Genomic DNA, 24,941 nt, shown 5'->3' on the forward strand with positions numbered 1-24,941 from the left:
GAAGGATTATGGAATTTGAGTTAAAAAGATTGCATACTGTGTATCATGCTTATACTGGATTTCAAGAAATTGATGAGACTGGAAATGGGGCAATAGTGGACATAGTTAAAGTTCAGAGGGAATACTGCAAAAGTTGGCAAAATACCTGAAAGGATTATTATTATTATTTGTGACACCTTCAAGGAGTCCATAGACTCATTGCAGGAGGATACTTACAACTCTACATCACCACCACACCAAACTTCTACTACCAATCATCCACATCAATGCCATCTACTGCCCACCACAACTAGTATTATTTGTCTCTAAATTGCGTGTGTTCTGAAGATCCGATTTGTCTGTACGCAGGATGAAAAACTAGAGTTTCTGAGGAAAAAACCCTGATACCTCTGTATGAGATCAGTTAACTCACCTTCAGGTTACTTGGATGTTGAAAAATACACTAACAAATAAAGACAGGGAGGTTATTATTCATTCCTCTTTATAAATGTCTGTTATTTGGCTGTATTCCTGATCCCCAAGAAATCCAAATGTCACCTGGTATCAAGAGGTTGTGGAGAGGATTCAGAGATGAGTAACCAAGCTGTTGACAAGTCTATGGAATGCTCCATATGATGATAGGTTGAAGGTATGTGGGTTGCAAAGCTTAGTTAATACATGAAAAAGAGTATTGGAAGAGGTAGTTGTGAGTGCCCTGACAATGATTTAAGGAGAGGTATGATAGGTATTATGTGTATAAATGTTAGTGTGGGTGTCCCACAGTCTTCTGGTTTCATGAAAATACTCATAAAATGATAATATCAATTTTTTGGGGATTATAGCCATTGGCTAAAAAAAAGTGTGATGAAGGTGAGTTCAGTGGTAAGATCAATATCTTTGGAACAGATAGCTCTGATTTGTTTGGTGTTTTTAGGAAACCATACTGTTGGGCTGGATGATGGCAGAATTGTGCAAATATCTTTCAGTGTTTGTAGGCTTTCATTAAATTAAAAAGACAGTGAACTGTTTGAAAGAATGTGATTAGTGTAGCTAGGAAGGCAATGCAGTTACTTGATTCCTTTCATGGTTTAAAAAGTGCATTATAGGATGTTGGCTCTTTAAATGCACTAAACATAAACCTAATGTGTGTGGTCCATATGGCCAACTAGCAAGTATGTCATCTGCATACGAGAGTGGTCTGAAAAGTTCTCGGCCTGACAATGAAAAAACGAATTTATAATTTCAAAATTATTTTTAGTTTTCAACATAATCCCCCTTAAGACTAATACATTTATTCTGGTAATGCTCCAGTGCCATTATCCCATCCCTGTAGTGTTTCTCAGTAAGATCTGCAAAATATTCCTCTACAGCTGCAATCACCTCTTGATTTGAATAATCCCTTAATTTTCTCATTGTCAAAACACCTTTGTGAGCAGGTGCATTGTCCTGATGAAAGATGATTTTTTTTCCTTCTGCAAACCAGGTCTTTTTTTCATGAATCGATACAAAATTAATAACAGAAAAAATTCACGTACAAAGATTATTTAATAGTATAATTTTCGCCTGTGTGTCACAGGCATCTTCAGCACATTAAGCTCAAATTAAACAATAATTGACAATTCCAAAAAGTGCCACCTAAGTAGCTGGTGTAAGATAACTAAAAAGGTCAATAACTTTCCTTAAAAAAAAAAAATAAAAATAAAAATCAATACAATAAAAAGTTAGGAAAGATTAGCTGATTTGCAAAGTACTATCTCCCATAAAGGGGATAGACTTAAGCCGTCAGATCTGTTTAAGTTAGGAGAATGAAGTAGAGTTTCACATGTTTCTTTATAAAGGTGTTCCATGAGAAACTGACTTTTGTGAAGAACTTTTTTCGTGAAGAACTTGAAAAGATCGGAATAATATTCCACAGTAATATTCCCCAGTTATTGTTTTACCTTTTTCAAGATAATCATAATAATAAACAAATTGCCTTTAGCATCCCAAAACACCGATGCCATGACCTTTCCTGCTATTAGAACCAACTTTGTCTTCTTTGGCGCTGAACAATCGCCTTCTGTCAACTGTTTTGATTGCTGTTTGGATTCTGGTGAGTAATGGGGAATCCAAGTCTCATCCATAGTAATAAATCGATGCACAGAATCAGTTTTATTCTTGTTAAAATGCTCCAAGCACTGTTCAGAGATTTTCATGCGAGTGCATTTGTGATCTGTTGTGAGCAAGCGCAGCACCCATCTTGCGCAAAGCTTTTTCATTTACAATTCTTCATGCAAAATATATCCTACATGTTCTTTTGAAATGCCTATAGTCTCAGCAATTTTATACACTTTGACTGGCTGGTAATCCAATACCATATCATGCACTTGATCAATGATTTCTGGTGTTGTTTTGTTATACTTTTTGGATGTCCTTCATGTGGATCATCTTCAAGGCTGGTACGTTTAAGCTTGGCAGCCCATTTCTTAATTGTCAAAAACAAAGGAGAAGAGCTGGAAGCTTTTTTCCACTTGTTAGACTATAATAAATTTAGTTTAATCCTTTATCCAAGAGTAAGCAAACAAAGTTTTTCAGCAGAAGTATCTTCAGGACTGAGGCAACTCGTGGTAAAGGTGGATCATGCTGTTAGAAGTTTATTTTGCACTTGGTTAGACTATAATAAATTTAGTTTAATCCTTTATCCAAGTGAAAGCAAACAAAGTTTGCGCCTGAAAATATCTTCAGGACTGAGGTAAGGTGGTGCAACTCCGATCAAAGGTGGACGAAGCTCTCATGGTCTAACCAAGTGCAAAATAAACTTCTAACATCTTTCTCTGAATCCAGAGTAATTCAATAATAAGGTGGTACACCTATTGGCAACTTGTATAGTTAAATATGACCTCTCCTATTGCTTCTGCCTTAGTATCTCCACGTTTGGGTCTGTCTCCCACTGACGAGACCTCAGTAAAGGTCGAAACCGGTCTGGGTAGTGGCCCTTTCCTTAATGCATAGCAGTATACATGTCTGTAAGGAGATGTGCTTTGCATTATGGGAGATACTGAGACAAGGAGTCTCAGTATCTTGTTCCTTGTGGACCAAGAGAGCTTGGTCCACCTTTGCTCGGAGTTGCCTGGTGTTGCACCACCTTACCTCAGTCCTGAAGATATTTTCAGCCGCAAACTTTGTTTGCTTACACTTGGATAAAGGATTAAACTAAATTTATTATTGTGGATCATGCTCTCATCACTACTTGTCTTAGTATCTCCCATAATGCAAAGCACATATCCTTGCAGACATGTACAATGCTATGTATTAAGGGAGGGGGCCTCAACCCAGACAAGTTTTGATTTTTATTGAGGTCTCGTCGGTGGGAGCCAGACCCAGAGGTGGTGATACCAAGGTGGAACAATAAAGTCATATTTTCAATGGAGAAGTCATATTATTAGAGAAGTCATATAAATTTATTGTAGTCTAAGCAAGTGGAAAAAAACTTCCAACATCTTTCTCTAAATCCAGTGTAATTTAATAATAAGGTGAGACCTCTTTTGGCAACTCGTATAGGTAAACATGACTTCTCCATTGCTTCTACCTTGGTATCACCACCTCTGGGTCTGGCTCCCACTGACGAGACCTCAGTAAAGCTCGAAACCGGTCTGGGTAGTGGCCCTTCCCTTAATGCATAGCATTATACATGTCTGCAAGGCGATGTGTTTTGCATTATGGGAGATACTAAGTGATGAGAGCTTGGTCCATCTTTACCACTAGTTGCCTCAGTCCTGATGATACTTCAGGCTCAAACTTTGTTTGCTTACACTTGGATAAACGATTAAACTAAATTTATTATAGTCTAACCAACTGGGAAAAACTTTCAACATCTTTCTCTAAATCCAGAGTAATTTAATAATAAGGTGAGACACTTTTTGGCAACTCGTATGGATAAATATGACTTCTCCATTGATTCCACCTTGGTATCAATACCTGTGGGTCTGGCTCCCACTGACGAGACCTTAATAAAGGTCTAAACCGGTCTGGGTAGTGGCCCTTCTCTTAATGCATAGCGTTATACATGTCTGCAAAGATATGTGCTTTGCATTATGGGAGATTCTAAGACAAGGAGTGATGAGAACTTGGTCCGCCTTTACCACGAGTTACTTCAGTCCTGAAGATACTTCAGGCTCAAACTTTGTTTGCTTACACTTGGATAAAGGATTAAACTAAATTTATTATTAAAGAGAAGAGTCCCAATGAACTTTTATGAACTTCAAATGAATTTCTTTTGTTAAACCTTCTTTTACAGAGCATTTTATAACCACATGATACTCAATTTTATCCATTTCAAGGGATATAGACAACACTTTTGCTTCAGACAGTTGCATAAAAGAAACTACTTCATAGAATGACTTGCAATTTCACATGGATACTTATAACAGATGTACCAACTTAGAAAAAAAAAATTGTGTTGATAGTGTTGCCATCTATGGTCGAGGCCGAGAACTTTTCAGACTACTCTCGTATGTGCCCAAACCACTGGTTTAATCAGTAGTTTCAGACTGTGGAGTGAATCCCCTAGGGGAGTGCAAAACAGTGGTTAATGTTATTTAGTTTTATTAAATATTTTATTGTTGTTGTTGTATGGGCAAGAGTTGCAAGACTCATTATGGAGACCCAAACTATCCACACATTCTATCATACCTTTCCTTGAACCTATTACAGACAAAGAGCTCACAACTGACATTGACAGCCCATTCCATTCATGAAATGGGCTGCCAATCACCTCTTGGTGATGATCTCCTGTTCTACACCCTCTAGCCAAGATCTGAAACATTTCCCTTGCATCAATCCTATAAAACCCTTTTTAAGTAACTTAAATGTTTCTATCATATTCCATCTTTCTTGCTTATCAGCCAACTTCTGCAATCCACACACTCTCAGTCTGTCCTTGTAGGAAACATTCCACAGACCACCCATTATCTTGATTACTCACCTCTGAATCCTCTCCACCACTTCCTCATTCCCAAAAAATCCAGGAGACAAGACCTGAGCAGAGTAATCCAGTCTGGATGTATAAAGCGTTATAAAGAGGAATAACAACTTTGTTATCTCCACTTGTTAATGTGTTCTTCAGTAGTGAAATAATCTTATGCGCTACCTTAGCAATATGCTCTCTAAATTTCAATCTTGGTCTACCACCATCCCTAAATTCCTATCTTCATCTATTTGCTGAAGTACAGTTCCATCATTGTGGTACACAGCTTGTAATCTATTTATCCCAAAATGCATAATTTTACATTTCTGCACATTAAACTGATACCTATTATATTTTGTCCCTAGTAATAACTTGTTTAAATCATCCTGCAAGCTCTCTGCATGGTCTTGATTAACGCTACCTAATTTTGCATCAATTCAGCAAACAACTGAATATTTCCTTTCAGATTATTTCCTGTGTTATTTATGTACAAATTAAACAGTAGGTACCATCACTGAACCTTAGAGTACACCACTAGTTACCTATTTTGATATCTGTCAAGCAGCCCTCTTATCCACATACCCAGTGTTATATCCATCACCATTGTTCTAATTTGCATAACAGAGCTCCATGTGATATTCTGTCAAATGCCTGTCACTTTTATAAAAGTTAGTAAATTACTAAGGCATGACCAACCCTTCACAAAGCCCTCTCATAGAGTATCATATTCATATCCACCCATTTTCAAATTCTCTTTTTGACTCATTTTTCCAGTACTTTTACCACTACTGCCAAGATATTGATTGTTTTATAATTTGCTACTGCAGTCTTAGAACTCCCCTCTCTTATGCAAAGAAATTATTTTGCCCTCTTTCCAGTTGGTTGAAATTCTACCAGAACTGAGACTTAAAGAGCCTAGCATGAGGCATTGCTAGGTCCCTTGCACATTCTTGCAAAATGTGAACTAATATCCTATCTAATCCTACATCTGTATTTACATTGAGATTCTGTGATATCCTAAGAACATCCAGTTCATTCACATCTGTTCCCACATCATTCTGTCACATCAGAGCATTAACCTTACTTGGATGATATACCCTTGCAATTCTTTGGGATTTCCTTTGACCTGATTGGCTAGTTTCTTCTCGTAATCTGATTTTGCCTTCCTTTCCATACTCATCACCTTCCTTGCCTGACTCTCTTATTATTCATGAGCTTTCTGGTCACTTTTCTCCTTATTTATCCTCTACTACAGTTTTTTTTTTTTTTTTTGCAGCTCATCCATCTAATCTTGTGTGAGTTACCCTCCTTACCTTAGGTATAAAATTTAATAATGCTTCCCCTAGATGCCCCTAAAGCAGGCCTAGCTGGCCGAGTGGTTAGTGTATCCACTCTCCAGCCAAAAGGCTGCAGGTTCGAATCCTGCCGTGGGCATGGATGTTTGTGATTTGTCTGTAAAAGCACTAGTGGTGATAGTCGGCGGTAGATGGCATTGGTGTTTGATGATGAAGGTTGGTGGAGTAGTGAGATGAGGAGTTGTAAAGTTGATGCCCTCCCTTGATGAGTCTTTGGACTCCCTGGAGGTGTGATATAATAATAATAATTAACTATCTCCCATGCACTACTTACATGCTTCCCTCAGGGCTTTATGCCATGGAACGGCTTAAGCTTCCTCCTAGGCTTGTCATAATAAGCTACCTTGTAGTTCCACATGTACCCCTTCTTGACAGAATATTCTTCATGTTTTGCAATCTCCCAAGTCAAGACCACATTGTTACTTTCCCAAAGTTGGAAGCAATGTGGCCACATTATGGATAGCTCTTCTGATCCTATGACCAGGTCCAATACTCTCATGCCCCTAGTCCCTTCCATCACATGAAGACTCAAGTTATCTCTTGATAGGTGTATAAATTCCATTTCCTTCCTGCTATCTGATCTTTCTTCTTTCAAATCTCTATCTCCATAGTTGAAACCACCCATAGTAATCACTCATATTAATTTGCTGATGCATGTCTTCTGGATCAACCCTGTAAACTCCTGGCCTATAGCAGCAACCAACTATATATTTTGTCTTATTGACCTTGATCTCACACCATACTGCTTCAAATGAATAGCTACCCTCCTGCCTATCTGTTATTCTTTTAGACTGCAGTTCATCTACTATCAACTGCAGTACCCCCCCCCATTCTATCTTCTCTGTCTTTCCTTAAAATACTAAATCTACTAAACCTTTCATATTCTATCCCTGTAGCTACATAATCTGCTGTTATCCAAGTCTCACTAATGCCTTAAATTTTGGCTAGGTTGCACTAACCAATGCCAGAAACTGTTGTCTCTTGTTCCTGATACTTCTGGAATTAGTATACAGAAACTGCAGCATCCCTTTTGTCTCCCAACCACTTTTACTTCCTAGATTGTGATTACCCTATTCAATATTTTTGCTTGAGAGACTAGATTCTGCACTTGTTGGTCATTCTCACACTCACTCACTTGCATCCACCTGTATTGCATAAGTTTTCCTGAATTTATACTTCAACATGTTCAGTGAACAAAGCTCTCTAGACACCTAACATCAAAACCATTTAGGTGTAGTCCATCAGTATTACAGAACTCTTTTTTTCCATCAAACTCAGACAATAAGTCCACAAATCCTACATCATTCTTTCTGCATAGCCTATGAATTGATTCATTTGTTATTAACTCCCTCCTCCTCAATTCGCTTCTATCATAGTGTGGGAGGAGACTTACAATCTTTGTCTTCTTGCTCTTCTGTTTTGCTTCATTCACCAACTCCTTCACATCCTCCATTATAGAATACTTTTCTCCTCTCAGATTATTAGAGCCAACCACGACAACTAGTTACCTTTCTTCATCTGTATGGCATGACTAATATCATTAATTTTTTTTTACCAGAGAAACAAGATTATGTTATACTGTCATTAAGTACTCCTCTGATCATAGTCTCTGTACATAATTTTCTCCTTACCTTGTTTTTTGGTTTATTCTCATGATCTTGATTCTTACTTTGGTCCACCTGCATCTTTCTCTTCTCAGTCTTACTAATCTCTTGCTGCTTCTGCAACTTTTTAGTTTCACATTTGTTCCTATAAAGGATAACATGCAAGTATGCTATTTCCTTATTTAGTTCCATTTTATTCTGTGTTTTCACCAACGTATGCTTAACATTAATTTGGACATTAACATTTTCCATTCTATCATAATTTTCCATTTTACTGTCAATATTGCCTGCTCTAGTTTCTTACATTCTTTATTTGTTACATTTGGTATGCATACTGTGAATAAAGGTTTGGACTTGGAAAAGTACATTTTTGTTACTAATATCAAATTAGCCAAGCAAATAAGAAAAGGGTGATCATTATGGGCGATTTTAATTATGGCAATATAGACTGGAATGATGAGATAGCAACTGGAAGTAAAGAAAATGAGTTTCTTGAGTTTTTGAGGGATAACTACCTCAGACAGTATGTAACAGAAGGCACACGAGGATTGAGGATCTTGGATTTGGTCATCTCATCAGAGGATGTAATTATAAATGAGGTGTCAAATCATTCACCAATTGGTGAGAGTGACCATGCGGTGATTACCTAGGTGGTTGCTAGCAGTGTGAGGACCTCTGTGAGAAAAGGGTATATGTGGAACTACAAGGGTGTGTGTGTGTGTGGGGGGGGTGATTATGAAGAGCTAAGGAGACAGCTTGCAGGTGTAGCATGGAATGAGGAGTTAGCTGGAAAAAGAGATCAATGCAGCTTGGAGGATTTTCAAAAACTGTTTAGTAGATGCAATGAATAAATGTATTCCAAGGGTGAGAAGGTTAAATAAGGTGGTTGTGAGATGGATGAATAAAGAGATTAAACATGCGATACAGAGAAAAAGGGCATTGTGGAGGCAGCATAAGAGAAGTGGAAATAACCAATTCCATGAGGTCTACAAAGACCAAGCAAGGAGGGTGACTTGGTTGGTGAGGGTAGCTAAAGAGAGGTATGAACAGCAGTTAGCTAATGAAACCAAAAAAGAATCCTAAGGAGTTCTTTCGATATGTAGCCAGCAAAAGAAAGAATGCTTATTGAAGAATGACATTGATTTGAGAAAATGGTATAAAGACAGCTGTTGCAGAATGTGTGGTGGAGATACTTAATGAGCAGTTCATAAAGGTCTTTCAATCTTGTGAATGTGATTTCATGGAGAGATTGAGAGCAGTTGATGATGGGGAGGAGAGATTGACTGTAAGTGAGCAAGATGTGTATGGGGAGTTGAGCAAACTTGATGTTAATAAGGCTGTGGGACTTGATAATATATCACCCACATATTCTGAAGGAATGTGCCAGGGGGTTCACACCTGCCTTGACATATTTTTTTTAATAAGAGTCTTGCACTCGGCCAAGTTCCTAAGGAGTGGAAGGAGGGCAAGATTGCACCACTTCATAAAGGAGGTGATCGAACTCAAGCATCAAACTATAGGCCTATCAGTGTGTGTCAGATGTTGTGGTTAAGTTGTTGGAAAAGCTTGTGAAAACTACAATCCAGAATTGGGTTTACAACAATAGTATTATCTTTGATGGATAGCATGGATTTGCTAAAGGAAGATCATGTTTTAGTAATCTACTTACTTATTACAATAAAGTGACTGCTTCCTTGGATAGGGGGGAAGAATACACAGTAATATACTTGTATTTTGCAAAGGCTTTTGATAGATTACCTCATGATAAGTTGACAGTCAAACTAGAGCAGATGGAGTTGGATATTGGATTAGTGCATTGGATTGGAGACTGGCTATCTGATAGGTATCAACAAGTTGTGTATGGGGGTGCAATATCCAGGAAAAGGAAAGTCATTAGTGGAGTGTCTCAGGGGTCTGTTTTAGGGCCATTACTGTTTAACTTGTATATTAATGATATAGGTGAAGATTTGGATGGAGATATTCAGTTGTTTGCAGATGATGCAAAGTTGGGACAAACCATGAAGAGTAGTGAAGCTGTTGTCGCCTTACAGTAAGACTTGAATAGATGGAGTGATTGGGCATAGAAATGGGGATATGAGTTCAATGTTGCAAAATGTAAGGTTTTAAAATTTTGAAAACAAAGATGGGATGCAGAATTTATGCTTGGTGAGAATATATTGTTGGAGGTAGAGGAAATAAGAGATCTTGGGGTGATAGTGGATAAGGATCTAAAATTTAAGGGACACATCGCCAAAATTGTGAAGACAACACAAAGGTTTCTGGGAATGATGATAGAAGTAGGGAGATCTTGTTCCGTTGTATAAGGCTTTGATTAGGCCACACATGGACTACTGTGCCCAAATTTGGTCACTAGGTTTTCAGAAGGATAAAGAGATGTTGGAAAGGGTCCGAAGGCGACTGACTAAGGTAGTTTCTGACCTGTGGAATGTCAAGTATGAGGAAAGACTGAGAAGATGTCATTTGCAGAGTCTGGTGGACAGGAGGAAGAGGGGGTGGGGATATGATAGAGACCTACAAGTTGGTAAGGGGTTGTTATAGGATCAGTGGTGGAGAAGTTCTACAGAGAATAGTGGGAGATCAGGGGAGAACCAGAGATCATCCCTGGAAACTGTATAAAAAGGGTGCGAGTAGGGGAGTGAGAGGCAGGTTTTTTTCTTGCAGAGTTGTGAATGATTGGAATGCCTTGCCTGAGAGTGTGGTGTCTGCAAGGAGTTTGAGTGTGTTTAAGACATGGTATGATGAGCTGTGTCAGTGATAAAAGGACCTCCCAGATGAGTCTTTGATTCCATGAGGTCTTGGGATAATAATAATAATAATATGTATAAATTTAAAAGTAGTTATTTTTAAAATATCTTTGTGTACTCTTTTTTGACTGAAGTATAATTGTGTATAATCAAAAAACTAAGAACATCTTGTTTTTATTAAAATAAAATACATCATCATTATTACATAAATTGCATCATTACATGACTTGGCTTTGAAAATTTTCTCATGAAAGAAAGCATTTTGTTTAGTTATTGGAGGAATAGAAGGAGTTGAGTCAAAGTCCTTAATATTAGTAGACTGATTTTGATGGTGCAGCTACATGATTTAAAGTACGATGGTCAGTAAAATATAAGCTTAGCTGTTTAACTTGTTACTGTTGGTATGCATAATGTGAATAAAGGTTTGGAGACTCTTAAAATGACATTTTCTTAAAATCTATCTTTAGATGTTATAACATTACAGAAAGTGCCTATTGTATCTTATCTTGTTTTTCAAGACCAGTGTTTTATTTATGTTGCTTAGGAACAATAACAGCAGAGAAAAGATCCCAGTATAGCCATTTGAACATTACAGGCATGGTAGGTTCCATTGATAATGACTTCTGTGGAACAGACATGACAATTGGTACTGATTCTGCTCTTCATCGCATCATTGAAGCTATTGATGCAATTGTAACAACTGCTTCAAGGTGTGTTTATTTAACATAAAAAGCAAAAATTTAGTGCATGATAAAGTTTTAAGATTAGTTAAGTGCAGTATTTTTTAGAGTTGTTTTGAGGGGGGGGGGCGAGGCAAATATTGGAGGTCAGCTTCATAGAAATCTTTTCCTATTATTTTGTAAATATTAATATGTAAACCCATGGTGCTATCCTTTACCTTTTAAGTTTACTTTTCACTCATTATTCCTACTTGGATATTACTTTATGAAGATCACTTAATTACTTGTTAAGCTCATCTGCATAAAATTTTCTTTAGAAAAAATAAATTTTTGTATCTTAATAAGAGTTTAACTGTGTCTACTATTTCATCAGCATATATCTTCTCATTTGCATTCAGGGAATATGTAAGTCACTGATGCAGGGTGCCAGTAATATTTTGAAACCTTTTAGATTTAAGATATCTTTCTTTAATTATTACCAGAGATCTCTAAGGAGTCAGGGACTCAAGGGAGACCACATATCACCCACACCAGCTTTCATACATTTTCTTGAATTCATTCATGCTGCATGCACTCACAACCTCCAAAGGAAAGCCATCCCAATCATGCACCACTCTGAGAAAAATACAGCTCATTCCTTTCTTGACTGCATCCATTCCCAACTTCCATGTATGTCATCTCCTCACCTCACCACTGCCAAATTCTCAATCTGTTCTCATAATCTGCATTCCACAGTCTCAGAATCATCTTTAACATGCTTCTTTGCACACACACACTCTCTCTCCACCATATTTGCATCACCTCAGACAAGAGATTATTTGTGCAGGCGAAGTTATATCAACCCATAAAAAGGCCAAATGACTTCCTTATCCTTAAGTGTCAATGTTGTTTTAGCATTGCAATGGCAATGCTAAAATGATAATTTCCCGGAGTCGTATTTGCAATCTTATATATGATCTCTAAACCTCAACTTCCTTTCTAAATACTTCAAAATCCCTATACTGATAATTTTCTTCTAGAATGCCCTTGCCAAATATGATATTCAATTGGATATCAGCACACCAAAGTGCATAACTTTACCTTCACTGATTGCATATCCACAATTCCAATCTATTCAAATCATTCTGCCAGTACTTAATGTCAGTTGCATTCCTGATTATCCTGTCTGTTTGCATCATTATCTTCCTTACAATGGATTAATGCAAAGATTGAATAACAGTGGACCAAGGACTGATCATTGCTGTTAGAAGTTTTTTCCACTTGGTTAGACTATAATAAATTAAGTTTAATCCTTTATCTAAGTGTATTTGTGCCTGAAGTATCTTCAGGACTGAGGCAACTCATGGTAAGGTTGGACCAAGCTCTCATCACCCCCTTGTCTCGGTATCTCCCATAATGCAAAGCACATTTCCTTGCAGATATGTATAATACTATGCATTAAGGGAAGGGCCAGTACCCAGACTGGTTTCGACCTTTATTGAGGTCTCGTCAGTGGGAGCCAGACCCAGAGGGTGGTGATACTAAGGAAAAAGCAATGGAGAAGTCATATTTACCTATACGAGTTGCCAAAAGATGTACCACCTTATTATTAAATTATTCTGGATTTAGAGAAAGATGTTGGAAGTTTTTTCCCACTTGGTTAGACTATAATAAATTTAGTTTAAACCTTTATCCAAGTGTAAGCAAACAAAGTTGGTGGCTGAAGTATCTTCAGGACTGAGGCAAGACAAAGAGTGATGAGAGCTTGGTACACCTTTACCACGAGTTGCCTCAGTCCTGAAGATACTTCAGGTGCAAACTTTGTTTGCTGACACTTGGATAAAGGATTAAACTAAATTTATTATAGTCTAACCAAGTGGAAAAAAACTTTCAACATCTTTCTCTAAATCCAGAGTAATTTAATATGAGGTGGTACATTTTTTGCAACTCCTATAGGTAAATATGACTTCTCCAATTCTTTTGCCTTAGTATCACTACTTCTGGGTCTGGCTTCCACTGACGAGATCAATAAATGTCCAAACCGTTCTGGTTAGTGGCCCTTCCCTTAATGCATAGCATTATACATGTCTGCAAGGAAATATGCTTTGCATTATGGGAGATACTGAGACAAGGAGTGATGAGAACTTGGTCCACCTGTACCACGAGTTGCCTCAGTCCTGAAGATACTTCACAGACAAACTTTGTTTGCTTACACTTGGATAAAGGATTAAACTAAATTTATTATAGACTGATCATTGAGGTACACCACTAGTCACCTTTAAATTTTGTAAACTCGCATTCCAAGCTAATAGCTTATAATCCAATTGCATATCCTGCAACTTATGCAAGAACTTTCTATTCTAAATCCTATCAAAAAAAACTGAGCAAAGCCCAAAAGTATCATGGTGTATCCATTCCCTTTGTCTAACTCAATTGTATTATAATTATAAAATCTTTACTCCCCACCCAGAGATACCTACAGATCAGTAGTTACACATCAGTCTTTACACCATCCTTGCAATGGGATTATGTTATACTTTCTTTTAACTATTGTGAAATCTTCCCTATCCTAAGAATAAACTGTATAGCCAGGTAAGAGACACACCCAGTTCAGCTGAACATTCCTCTTAGCATCTGTGCCAGTATCCCTTCAACCCTTACTGCAAAATTATTATTTTGCAATAAGGGTTGAGCTGCATGTTGCATGTACCAAGCTGACAACTTTTAGCAAAATGGGCATACACATTAGTTGAACAATCTCTTCTGCATCTGCCACCTGCATACTATCATCATTCAAAGTTATTCTTTCATATTTATTCCTTCTTTTACTTTGCAGCATAACAATAGAATTCTTTTGGGTTGTCTCCGACTTACTTCATCCTCACACTTAGATTTCTCTACCGTACCTGTAACACTTCTGGCCTGAACCTTATAATTTTCATAATTGTACAATATTTATTTTTGATAATAAATAATTTATCTTCTTGGTCCAAGAGGAGCACTGTATAATATATATATATATATATATATATATATAAGTTATTTGGAAATTGAGAGAGACCCAACAAGAGAAATACACAATAGAACAAATAATCTCCTACAAAAGACCACAGAAATTCCACGGAATACACGGCTCTCCATCCGCTCTTTACACCCCCTCATTCCAAGGTTATATGGACTCCCGAAGGTACACAAAGAAAACTATCCACTGAGACCTATAGTAGACAGCATTGACTCACCCACATACAGGTTATCCAAATATTTGGCGTCATCGTTAAAAGCTTATGCGGGAAAATCTTCTTCTTATATTAAAAACTCAACAGATTTTGTCTCTAAAATAAAGGACCTAAAACTAAAATCTTCTGATATCATGGTGAGCTTTGACGTGGTAGCACTCTTTACCAACGTTCCGACACAGGACGTTCTCCATATTTTAAAAAACAAGATTTCAAATAAAATGTTCTCTCTGTTATCTCACTGTGTAAACTCTGGCTATTTTGAATTCAAAGGTAAACTATACAAACAGGTCAAAGGATTAGCTATGGGAAGCCCTCTCTCTCCTGTGTTAGCCAACATTTTTTTTGAGGACTTTGAAGAAAAGGCGATCTCCTCTTTTACTTTAAAACCAAAAATTTGGCTTAGATATGTGGACGATATATTCCTCATATGGGAGCATGGTACTGAAAATCTTAACAAGTTCCTCGACCACTTAAACAACCGCCATCAAGATATAAAATTGACTATGGAGATTGAAGAAAATAGTTCCATTTGCTTCCTAGATGTTAAACTCACCAAGACGCCTGAATCAATTAAAGTCTCTATTTTTAGAAAGCCAACACACACAGACAGATATTTGCATGCGTCCTCCCATCACCATCCAGCGCAAAAGTTGGGTATTATATCAACTCTAGCGAATCGTGCAAGATCTGTACTGTCAGATGAAGAACTAAAAAAGGAACTACAACATCTTAAATGGACCTTTAAAAACAATGGCTACTCTCTAAAAAGTATTAACAACCAATTATCCCGCCACCAACGTAACAACGTAGAGACACAAGACGACTCCAAAGGTCATATCGTCTTGCCATATATCAGCACACTATCCAAAAAGCTGAGCAGAATTCTAAAGAAGTTTAACATAAAAACGTGCTTCTCGACTCTGCCAAAAATAAGATCACGCTTCAACAACTATAAACAACCTCACAACCTTCTACAATTCCCAGGTGTATACAAGGTCACTTGTGAATGCGGAAAGCCTTACTATGGACAGACAGAAAAATCTATCTTACTACGTCTCGAAGAACATCAGAGAGACATTGCTTATAAGAGAACCAGAGCTACTGCTCTGTCGGGCCATGTCCTGCTTTCAATAAACACGAACAACGAAGGCCACCAACATGAAATAGATTGGACATTGACTTCAAACCTACACATCAGCCATGATGAAATAGAGCGCCGCATTGTCGAGTCAAGGGAAATCACCTTAGACCCTTTTCATTTGAATAATAATCTTAGCTATAATTTGGCAGACTCTTTCAACTCTACTATTAGATACTGGAGATCGCGTGATTCCACACACACACAGGTGTACAACAATGGAACTTTAACTCGGACTGTAGTTCAAGCTCATAACTGTAATTTACAGTCGAATATTATGGCTTTATAGTTGTATAGCTTTAGAGTGTGTCAATGTTAATTTAAGTGTCTTTTATTGTCTTTCTATGTTCTTATCGCCTGAAGAAGTCATTTTTGACGAAACATGTTGCGTTTTTTTCAAATAAATGTCATTGTGTTATAATTCTCGGGTTTAAGTCAGTTAATTTAAAAAATGAACATATCCCCACCCCGAGTTAATAGTACGTTTCATATATATATATACAGGGTGTTCGGGATAAATTTGACAGTTTCGTAAGGAAAAAGAAAATCTTCTTTGTATCTATTAAATTTAATGAATTGACAAAAAAACATTACAGGCAGAGTTAATTACAATACTATCAACAAGATTTACTCAAAATAACCACCATTAGCATCGATCACAGCTTCAATTCTGCTTCGGAACCTCGAACAAGCTGATGCTACAGTCTCCCTGGGAAGGGCCGCAAAAACTGTTTTAATTTTATCCATTAACTGGGCTTTTGTATTACTGGAAGTGCGATTGGTGTCTTTTTCAACTGCGCCCCATACAAAATAATCCATGGGGTTAAGGTCTGGGGAGTTTGGAGGCCAAACATTTGGACTGGTGAAGTCGTAGAAATTTTCAGACAACCATTTTTGACTTTTCCCAGAGGTGTGGCAAGGGGCCGAATCCTGCTGCCATACATACGGCCTACCATTGGCTACCCTTGTTATCCAGGGCTTGACTACAGTTAGCAACTCCACGAACAAAGCCCGAATTCCAATGCCAGGGTTCTTCAACACCTGTTCCTGCAGATTTGTGAGGTATTCTGCTGTACGAACGCAATCAGATTGTCTGCTAGGGATCTTTCTTCTGGCTACATCCTCGTAGTCACCATTGCAAGTCTCTAGTTCATGCCTGATTGTTTTTACTGTATTCAGGGAGCATTGGGCAGCAGTCGTAATATCCTTATTTTGATGGCGGGCACGAATCATCATGATACAAGTTATTCTCTTCCATGATTCAGGTGGGTTCCAGCTATCCATCCTTTCTGACATCTTGTATATGAATGAAGAAGGGTCCAAACTTTTAAATGAAGAGAAGTGTGTGTTAATACATGTAACTTACGGAAAAATATAATTAATTATAAATATGTCAAATTTATCCCGAACACCCTGTATATACACAATGTATCTATAATTGTAAAGAAAAAAAAAAAATCATAATCCTGATGGGGGTTCCTACAATACCAGGCCCAAAACTGACAGTTTCACATCAGATCTATCACTGTGTTCATATGAATTTTAATTAATTGAGCTGAGTGTTACAAAGTTATAAATAAAATAATTGATCAGAGACTAGGAATCACAGATATTAGTTCTGAGAAAAATTAGAGGAAGAAACAGATGGTATCACTGACAAAATCATTAAAATTGAAGATATTAAAAAGGAGCTTGACATGATATCAACATTGTTATCATTCAAGGATAACCATGTAAGAAGAATTCATATAGGGTAGTATGGTCCCTTTTAAACAAATGGGAGAATAAATGTAGCAAAACTGATGTTTGATGGCAGGGAAACAAAGTGGAAGACCAAAGTATAGGTGGATTAATGCAGTTGGTGGTGTTTTGGAAGACTGAATTTTAAGACCTGACAGTATTGATGTCCTGACAAATCGATAGAATTGGAAGGAAATTCTTGGGAAACTAATAAACTTAGTAATAATGTGAACTTTCATATAGCAACTGCGCTGCTTGAAAAGAAGTCAGTGGATAAACCCCCCCCCCCCCTCTACGGGCATGGTGCATCGTACCATGTAACAAGTCACGTGTTAGTAGCCAGTATAAATTGAAGGAACATGATATGCTCACAAGTCAGTGTAACTGTGTCCAAGTGAAATAACTGCCAGAGGGGAACTGACAGAGTTTCAAAAAGGTGTTGTGATAGGATGCCATGTTGCAGGCCAATCTGTTTGGTAAATTGTGATAAATTGGACCTTCTTAGGGTCAACAGTTAGTAATACCATACTGAGATGAAAGTGCAGGGAGTCAACTGCAAGTGCTATCTGCAGTGGATGGGCCATCACATCCACTGAACATGACCATAGGATGCTATGAAGGATAATATGTTTAAACCACCATTTGTTGGTTGATACATTGAACAGGGTTCCAGCCAGACTTAGATTGAAACATGAATCTGTACAAAAACATTCAGAACTGAAACTTAAAACATGGATTTCCATGGTAGGACTGCAATATGCAAGCCCCACATTACTAACCAACATGCAGCATCTTCAGTGGTGCAAAGAGCATGTACAGTTGGATATAGAAGCTTGGAAAGCTGTGCTGTTATGAAGTGACAAATCACTCTACTGAGCAGATGGATGGGTGTGGCGGATGCCTGGTAAACATTTCTTACCAGAGGGCATAACCCCAATTATGAAATTGGAGGTGGTAGTGTAATGCTATGGTCCTGTTTTTCCTCATTTGGCCTCAGGTGTTTGTTTGTGGTGCTATGAACATTGAACTCAGAGAGATATCTGAACATTCTGGACAATACAATACTTCCTACTTCATGACATTTCTACGGGACTTGACCATTCTCTTTCAGCAAACAATGCACCGTGTCGTAAGGTGGCCGCTGCAACTGCATGTTGTGTGGATATGAACATTACCACACTTTACTGATCTCCACAGAGCCCTAATCTCAACTCTATTGAACATCTGTGGAATGAACTGGAGCATCAAATGAGGTTAAGGAATGCCTACCATGCAGTTCAAGAGTTCATTAAATACCTACAGGAAGAATGGTCCAAAATTCCCATTGATTGCTATCGTATGTTTGTTAAGTATGCCCCATAGGATTACTAGTCATCACTAAAAAGGAGGTCGTACACTTTATTCAGATAGGTACCATGGCTGTTCATTCCTCCCACTATGGTTTCCATTGACTTCTTTTCAAGCAGTGTATGTGGTGGATATACACGAGAATTTGATAATGCTAATCTTCTTTACTGTGTTAATAATTATAATAGTTATTTAACAATATTATACACTCAATTGCCATTTAGACATTAACTCCCCCCCCCCCAAGTATGCAGCCAAGGAAATATATATCCAGCAATGGGGAAAATAATATCCTGATCGGTGTTCTAGGAAGTTTTCCCTAGGATCCATGTTTTGTATTATGTCAAGTAGTTTTGCATGCTTGCCAAATAATACTCCATATTTTTTTAAACCTATATCCATAGTTTTTTAAAATTTTTAAGACTAACTTTTGGCTCCTTAGCTGGTATCATTTATTTATCAACTTAAATCCACTTCAGTATATTCTGATATAAATGCGATTAAACTTCGTTAATTTACATTTCATTATGTACTGCCTAATTCACTAACTGAGATATAGTAAAATAATCAGTATATATAACTGTAAATAAATACTGAAATGCAGTGATCATGTATTAGATGATTCAATTGATTTAAGCAAGTGATAATATATATTTTTTACTTGCTATTTCATAGCCACCAAAGAACATTTATTCTTGAAGTAATGGGTCGCCATTGTGGGTAAGCTTTTTATTAATAAATTTTGCATTTCTTTAACTCAATTATTGAAAATTTAGGATTGTAACAGAGTTATAATCCATTTCCATCTCCTTTGTCACCATATGACATATAAATGATTATATAGATTTTCTGGTATATTTTGGTAAGATGTGTCCACTAGATGGCAAATGTAATGCATTGGTTGCAGTAAGATAAGGTCTTTTTGTATTTATTTTGTGATGATTGTGTAGTTTTTAGATGAAGTCTTGCTAATATTTTTGATTAGAATGTAGTGTTTGATTAAATATTTTAGGCAATATTATTTTAAATTCTTTGTTTCTTGTTTAGTGCTTTGGAATAAAATGGCAGTGAAAGGGAGATCATTGCGTAAATCAGTGCAAAACACAAGCTGAATAGCTTGGATTTTTTGAGAACAGTATAGTGCCATGAGTGTGATATTTGTGTGTGTGTGCGCGGGAGAGGTTGCTGATGTTTATGTGGAAAGGTTAAAGAGAAAGTTGCGAATGTGGTTATGTAGAAAGTACAACATGCTGATGGACGATGAGGTTGTTTAAATCAGAGAGGGAACATGGCAGCATAAGTGAAACAGATGTCAAGGAAGATTGTGTAAATGTTAAGAAAGCATGTGAAACTGATGATGAAGGAAATAATGTAACTTACTATAAAAAAGTGTGTGAGAATGTTGGTGAAAAAGAGTGCAAGTAATGGTAAGATTACGAGCAGGGCTGATGGAATAAAAGCATGTGCAACTGACAGTGAAATACGTGTGTGCAAGAGAGAGAATGGTAGCAAGCATAAAAAATACAATTTGAAAACTGAGTAGATGAAGCGAGAGATGAAGTGGATGCAGAGTTAAATAAAGAGAATTATAGATATGTATGGAAGAGTGAAGAAGACTGAAATGAATGATTTCTGAATGAAAGAGGTAATGAAAGACTCATGAGTGGTTTAGTATGGGGATTTGATTATTGGCAGTATGGTGAATGAGAAGATGCACAAGATTTGTTTTCCAGGAGGTAGACTGAGCAGAGCATTTGAGGTGTTGGATATGAGGAGTAAGCAAACAAAAGAGTTAGTGGTGGTAGTAGGAACAAATGACTTGAATGGGAACAAGGAGAATGTAAAACTGGATATTAGGAGGTTATTGAAAAGAATAAATGATTGATAAAAGTGTGATAGGAAAGGTAGTCATTGTACTTAGATATGACAGTGATGAGAGGAGGTAGAACCAAGGATTATGCATATGTTAATTTATTTATTCGTATGGGGTTGAGCCTTCCTAATGAGAGATTAAGTATGTATTTTATGACTGTAGATCTGTGTGTGTGTTCACTGGCCGGTTTGTCTATTCTGAGGGATGAAAAACCTGAGTTTCTGGGTGAAAAACCCTCTTCCTCTGTATGAGACCAGCTAACTCACCTTTAGTTGAAAGAGACCAGATAAAGGTTCCTCACCTCATGGACGGGAATTGAACCCAGGTCTTTCCAACCAAAGGGCTTTGTCTATACCAACTGAGCTAATAAAAAAATAAAAATTTCACATTTGACGTCTGTAGACATCGTATGGTCACTGCCATACCTCACACGGTTTTGGCAATGATGTCTTCTGCTAGAATAAGTGGTAGGGGTGCAGATTCCATTTCCACACAAAGTTTGTAGGATAATCACAAGCATCCATGCCCATGACGGGATTCGAACCTACAGCCTCTTGGCTGGAGAGCAGACATGCTAACCACTTGGCCAACCAGGCCGGCAACTGAGCTATGGAGGCTCAATACATTAGTGGAAATGTATGAAAAGAAAGGAGTGCAGTTTGTGAAAGTGTGGGATGAATGGAATTATATAAGAGTGGATTGTATTTGAATGGTTTTGGTGTAAGCCATTTGGAGAGGTTGCTGCCGGAGAGTAATGAGTGTAGAGAATGAATTTCAGCAAGTAAGAAATGATATAGAAGAGCTGAAGAGTAAGGAAGGGGGGGATTGAAGTGGTGCTTATAAATGGAAAAGTAGGTAGCATGAGTGTAGAGAAAGAGAGAACGAGTGTGTGTGCAAGAAAGAGGGAAATACAGCGTGAGAAAGTTCCTTGCTCAGAGAGAAAGTGAAGGTGTCAATAGACAATTAAGAAAGGGGATGGCCTGGGATGCAGAGGAAACAGCTGGGTTTGAAGAGGGTAATGGGATAGGTAATGAGAGAGAGGAATGGCTCAAGAAAGGCATGAAGAAGTCATATCTTAATAAGTGGCATCATTAAAACTTGTTATGGATCCAGAAATGAACTGTTACATTTGTATTCACATGCTAGATATATCAGAAGCAAAGGGAACAAAATTGTTACATTGATCTTATCTCTCACTTATCACCAAATTGTTGGAATAAGTGAGACATGATTGGTTGAGAATGGCATAATGAGAGAAATAGACATGGAAGGGTATGATATTTTTTGTGAAGACAAATGGTAAAAAAAAGAAGTAGAATGCTGTTGATGATAGAAAAGGAGTTATGCCCATGCAAAGTAGAGATGAGATGAAAAGGGAAACAGGGATGGTGGTTTTGAGGCAGTACGGCATCATATAGAGGTGAATGGAATGAAATAATTAGTCGGATGTTGTTATAGACCTGGTAATGTGGAGAGTGGTGACTGTGAAATGTATGAGCAAATTAGCCAAGCAACTAGAAAAAGATGATCATAATGTGTAATTTTAAATTTGGAAATATATATTGGAATGATTGAAAATAAAATAAAACGAATTTCATGAGTTTTTGAAGGACACTACCTCAGGTAGTATGTAACAGAGGGTACATGATGATGGTCATCATGTACCCTCTGATGAGATGATCAATTTGATCATCTCATCAGAGAATATCATTTTAAATGAGGCATCAGAATTTCCTCTGGTTGGTGAGGGTGACAATGAAGTGATTAGCGGGTGGTTTCCAGCCATGTGAGGACTTCTGAGGAATGATATGTGAAACTACAAGGCTGCTGATTATAAAAAATAAAAAAAACTCAGGAAGCAGCTTGCAGCTATCACATGGAATGTGTTGGGTGGAAAGGAGATCAATGCTGCTCTGATGATATTCAAGAATTATCTAGTAGAAGCAACATGTAAATATATTCCTAGAACCAGAAGGTTAAATAAGATAGGTGTGAAATGGATGAAATGCAGAGATTAAGCAATACAGAGTAACCACCATTATTGGAAGGCAACATAAGGTGAGTAGTAATAATCAGTTCCATGAGGAATATAAAGAACAGGCTAGGAAGTTGACTTCATAAGAGTAGCAAAGGTGCAGTATGAGCAGCAATTAGCTAATAAATCAAAGAAAATCCTAGGGAGTTCTTCTGATATGTAGTCAGCAAAAAAAAAAAAAGAAAAAAAAGAATAATTATGGAATGATGACATTGGTTGAAGAAAATGGATAAAAAAGGATAAGGTTGCAGAGGATGTAGTTTGGATATTAAGTGAGCAGTTCATAAAGATATTTCATCCTTGTTGAATGTGACATCATGCAGAGCTTGAGAGCAATAGGAGAGGAGAAGAAACTGAATGAACAAGAGATATATAGGAAATTGAGTAAACTCCATGTTAATAAGGCTGTGGGACCTGATATATCACCGCTTATTTTGAGAGAATGTGCCAAGGAGTTAGCATCTGTCTTGGCACACTTGTTTAATATGGATCTTACACTAGATCAAGTTCCAAAGGAGTGGAAGGAAGGCAAGATTGTGTTACTGCTTCATAAGGGAGGTGACAGAATCAAGCTCCAAATTATAGACTGCTCTGATTATCTAGTAGAAGCAACATGTTCACATGGAATGAGTTGGGTGGAAAGGAGATCAATGCTGCTCTCATGATATTCAAGAATTATCTAGTAGAAACAACATGTAAATATATTCTTAGAACCTGAAGATTAAATAAGGTAGGTGTGAAATGAATGAATGCAGAGTTAAGTGTTGTGATTACAGCGTTGGAGAGGCTAGTGAGAACCAAGACCCAGAATTAGAGAAATATTTTCTTTGATGGATCACATTCATTTGCTAAAGGAAAGTCATGTTTTACTAATCTGCTTACCTATTGCAATAAGTGACTTGTGCCTAGGAGAAGGGAGATGGATACAAAGTATATACTTAAGTTTTGCAAAGACTTTCAATAGATTTCCACATGACAAGTTAATTTTTAAATTGGAATGGATTGGGTGGGATATTAGAATAGTGCATTGGATTGGAGATTACTTCTCAGATAGTTATTGACAAGTTGTGTATGTTGGAGCAATATTCCAGAAGAGATAACACTAGTGGGTGGTGTTTCAAGGGTTTGTTTTAAGGCCATTGCTTTTTAATCTGTATGTTAATGATATTGGGAAAGGTTTAAATGTGGAGAGGTTTGAAAGGTGTGTCTTTACTATTCAAGACTGAGTGAAATTGCCCATACACCCAGTCTTGAATAGACTGAGTGAGTGGGCAATTTCAATGTTGCAAAGTGTAAGGTTTTAAAATTTGCAAAACAAAGATTGGGATGTAGAGTATACACTTGGTGAAGATATATCGGAGAAGGTGAAAAAAATAAGGGATCGTGGTGTGATGGTAGATAGGGATTTAAAATTTTGAGGACTACATGAGTTTTGGCAATGGATGCTGCAGAGCACACTAACTTGGAGAAGGAAGTAAGTCATCATCATCATCAAATATTCCTGCCATGTACCCTCAAGGGGTGTACAGGATATGACAGTACTACATGAAAAAATTACATCATTACTAACTTCCTATCTACAGTTTTCCTCCAAATCAGTCTCTTACTTGTCAAGACTCCAACATTATCAGATCTTATATTTCTATCGTCTAAGGCACTTTGTACCGTATCAATCCACCTATATCCTGGTCTTCCTCTGGGCCGTTTTCCTGCCAACCTGGCAGAGAACACTTGTTTTGCTAATCTTTCCTCTCCCATTCTATTTAAGTGACCATACCATCTGAGATTAGCTCTGCTAACACATTCCTGGATGCTGACAATGTCAAGTTCTTTCCTAATATCCTCATTTTTAATATGATATTGCCATTGATGCCATCTGTTCACACCTCTAATCTTTCTCAGGACTCTCATATCTGTGGTCTCTAGTCTGGTCAAGTGTTTTACTTCTGACCCAGCTCTCAGATCCATAAGTTAAAACTGCTTTGAACACTGTCTTGTATACAGCTAATTTAGTGTTCCGACTAATTTCTTTCTTATTCCATATGAATTTATTCAATTGACTTCCCACGATACCAGCTTTGCTGATTCTGTTGTCTATTTCTATATTTAGTTTACCATCTTCAGTAAAAATTGTGCCTAAGTAGCTGAAATGTTTTACTTGTTCCACAGGTTCTCCATTCACAACACAGTTGACATTTTCAATGATTCTGCCTATTTTCATTGTCTTTGTCTTTTTATTGCTGACCTTCATACCATATCTAT

The 24,941-nt window shown here is 37.3% G+C and overlaps 1 protein-coding gene across 3 annotated transcripts in view; it reads left to right on the forward strand.

Moving 5' to 3' along the window:
- LOC150100974 (ATP-dependent 6-phosphofructokinase-like) overlaps positions 1-24,941 on the forward strand; it is a 308,202-nt gene that overhangs the window by 51,128 nt on the left and 232,133 nt on the right. For all 3 annotated transcript variants that reach the window (XM_090401413.1, XM_090401415.1, XM_090401414.1), the window contains exons 4-5: positions 11,193-11,358; positions 19,447-19,491. In XM_090401413.1, coding sequence (XP_090257539.1) covers positions 11,193-11,358; positions 19,447-19,491 — 211 coding nt within the window. The remainder of the gene's footprint in view (positions 1-11,192; positions 11,359-19,446; positions 19,492-24,941) is intronic.

This window comes from Typopeltis vanoorti, chromosome 12, assembly GCF_054136105.1.
Source record: "Typopeltis vanoorti isolate ZY-2024b chromosome 12, IOZ_Tvanoo_1.0, whole genome shotgun sequence".
Taxonomy (NCBI): Eukaryota; Metazoa; Arthropoda; class Arachnida; order Uropygi; family Thelyphonidae; genus Typopeltis; species Typopeltis vanoorti.